This window comes from Lygodium microphyllum, chromosome 17, assembly GCF_053477565.2.
Source record: "Lygodium microphyllum isolate KBCC chromosome 17, Lygodium_microphyllum_v1.1.10, whole genome shotgun sequence".
Taxonomy (NCBI): Eukaryota; Viridiplantae; Streptophyta; class Polypodiopsida; order Schizaeales; family Lygodiaceae; genus Lygodium; species Lygodium microphyllum.
In genome coordinates, this window is record NC_141151.1 from 136423718 (window position 1) to 136426926 (window position 3209).

Sequence of the window (3209 nt, forward strand, 5' to 3'; positions counted from 1 at the left end):
TGCACAGTGCCACATAAAGCAATTTCATCCACTAAATGCACAATGAGATGTAGTTGACTTGTGAGAATGGTTCGCGGAAAAGTCTCCTCTACCATACAAACCACCTCCACTGCCATAACACGTGCATCATCCAATGTGGCTGGATCAATTGCTTTGGAACTAACATATTTGAAAAATAAATGCACAGTACGTTATACCTCATGCACATTCATTTTGCAAGGTATAATGAAGGGTGATCTTACATGGGATTTACATACCTCACAAGCTCGCCCATCTTATAAATACATCTTTTCAAACTCCTGTCTGCACAATGGTCGATGCTAGTAGGTAGTATGAACTGCGCACATAAGAGCACATGTATATTTGAATTAGGGCATTACAAAATTTAATTTCAACCTACAATAATTGGAAAACACTTACTTGGAGCATCTTGTGCCAATCGTGGGACTTCAACCCATGTAGTTGCTCAACCCCTCTTTTCTTAGTGGTTGTAAACGCTCCCTTCAACGATCTCATGCATCCAGTGGGAGTACGCAAAGTGGTGATGGCTTGCTTTACCTGCTTCTCCTCCTTCTTTGATATAATCCAGGGAGCAGGCGGAAGACGAACGTGCCCACCCTCCTCTCGTGGCCAAGCTTGACGCATATGTCCTACGACCTGCAAGTCCTCCCGTACGCTAACATTGTCTCTTTTACCAATAACATGTTCCCAAATACTAGATCCCACATTCTTGAAGATGTGCATGGGATCAAGAAGATGGTTGATCTTGAGATGGGTCCAATATGGTAGCCGGAAAAAAATGGAGTACCTACACAAGGGATTGCAGACTGTCATCTTTATTCCAACTTTAGAGACTACACAAAACAAGATTGGAAACAATGGAGATGTACCTGTTCATGCCATCTGGAGGAAGAACATTTGAAGACTCCCAAATACGCTTCCAATATTTTGCACGAAGTGTCTGTGGATGAATGTTCCTCTTACTAGGAGCATATTTAGGGTGATCTGATGGGAGAAATCGATGATGATTATCGAATATGGTCTTACACAAACCATCAGCATACTCATGTACCAATGAAGGGCCACATATAGGACATGCATGTTTACCCGATGTCCTCAAACCTGTTAAAATAAAAAAAAAAGTTAGAATAATAAAGTCAATAGTTATAATTGATATAGCTAGTAGTATTAGAGTCGGGAGGTAGTTAGAATTCTTACCAGAACAATCGCTGTATCCTGGAAAGTCATGCATTGTCCACATCAACACTGCTTTTAAGTCGAAGTGTCGAGAGGAGGGAGGCCTACTAATGTCCACTACCGCAACACCTCTCCATAGTTCCTCCAACTCATCAATCAACGGTTCAAGATAAACATCCATATGCTTGACTTTATGTTTCCCTGGAATCAGAAGGGATAACATAAGATGTCCCTTCTTGATCGCCATTGATGGTGGAAGGTTGTAATTCACCAACACAACCGGCCACACGCTGTATGCGGTGCTCTTGAAACCAAACGGATTCACTCCATCCATACCTAGGCCAAGTCTCAAGTTTCTGGGCTCTGTTTTAAAGCTGGGCCACTCATCTTCAATATGCTTCCAAGTAGGAGTGTCTGCAGGAATTCTCCACATGCCATCATCCGATCGATGCGAGGAATGCCATGACATGAGCTCTGCTATGGATTTGCACTTGAACATGTGTTTGATGCGAGGAATTATAGGAAAGTGTCGCAAGACTTTACGAGGTACATCAAAACTCTTCACATCTGTTCTATACCTTGCTTCACCACAAGTGGGACACTGTCGAGCCTCCTTATGCGTCCCACGAAAGAGAATGCAATCATTGATGCATGCATGTATGCGATCATAATCCAATCCTCCAAGAGATGTCACATAGCGCCTCGCTTTGTCTCTTGAGGTGGGTAGTCTATTCCCCTTTGGAAGCATGTTTGATAATAGCCTGCATCCAATATCATCAATTAGCCCATAACCCTAAACCCTATACTGTAAACCAAAAACCACTAACTCAAATTTGCAAGTTACAATGCTTACTTCAATAATGCGTCAAGACTTGCATTGCTCCATCCATAAACTGTTTGTATATTGAGCAGTTCAAGTGAAGCACGTAAAATAGAGAATGTGCACCCTTCAAAAACCGGTGTCGATGAAGCGTTGTAGAGATGCTCTTGTTCCATATCATTGTCGTCCACACCTTTGCGATCATCCCTAAAAAGATTCCGTACCATGTCATCAAACACTTCCTCTTCCACAACTTCGTGGGGTGCAGGGCTATTGTCATCCCTTTCCCACTCATCTCCGACAAGAGATCCTGAAGCTCCAGCATCATCTCGTCGACGCTTTGCATGCTCTCGCCGTGCGTATGGCACCATGTTAGGGTGTGGTACTGCATCCTGCTTCAATCACAGTATATATATTACAACGCGCTCCATTAATTTGCACACCATGAGTTATTTTAATACTTTCAATTCACATCTTCTCACATCTAAACCTGTTTGAATCCATTCTCCATACATCGAGATGTGATTCAATGTAATTCGACGCGCTCGTACAATGCACCCTTGACATCGATTACACGTACACTTGATCCTTTGTGCCAGCCACACGTCGCGATCACGATGACGCATTGTCTCATCCTCACCAGAACTGCTTGAAGAGGATGATGACATGCTATGTCCAAAATAACCAATACAGAAGTAGGATCAGTTTTTAGTGAAATCATACACATCCTATGCACAAAACAATGGATACACAAGAATAATCAGTTTTTAAAAAAAGTATAAACAGTCTCTGTGTCGCGTGTACAGGCGCGTCTACAATGTGTTCTGCTGCGCTTTTACACGCGCTTTTACACGCGTGCTTTTCGCGTTTACCTGCCGCGCGCGTCGCTTTCTTTCTTTTAAAAGCGCGCCCTCTTTCAAAACACTTCTTCTTTCTGCGCCCGCTTTCTTTCTTTCAAAAGCCCTTCTTTTAAAACCAAACCTGCCTCTTCCAACCAGCCTTCTCCCTCTTGGACTACCCAAAAGAAGCAAAGGGTGCAGACAACATAGAAAGGGAGAGAGAAGCAAGAATCAACGAACTCACTTTTCAAAGACTTTTCAAAGAGGTTGGTTGTCGTTTGTTTGTTTTGGCAAATCTGTCCCTTTCTTTCTTTCCACCTGTGCTATGTGTACTTGAAAGCGACAGAGGATAG

General features: G+C 42.9%; 1 protein-coding gene and 1 pseudogene across 1 annotated transcript; both read right to left on the bottom strand.

The window, feature by feature from the left end:
- Nucleotides 1-808: 808 nt before the first annotated feature.
- LOC148022398 (uncharacterized) lies at nucleotides 809-1444 on the bottom strand (annotated as a pseudogene).
- A 602-nt stretch (nucleotides 1445-2046) lies between these two features.
- Nucleotides 2047-2685, bottom strand: LOC148022399 (uncharacterized). Its single transcript, XM_087696741.1, has 2 exons — nucleotides 2500-2685; nucleotides 2047-2412 (listed from the first exon to the last, which is right to left on the bottom strand). The coding sequence occupies exons 1-2, from the start codon at nucleotides 2683-2685 to the stop codon at nucleotides 2047-2049; spliced, it is 552 nt and encodes a 183-aa protein (XP_087552867.1).
- Nucleotides 2686-3209: the final 524 nt, after the last annotated feature.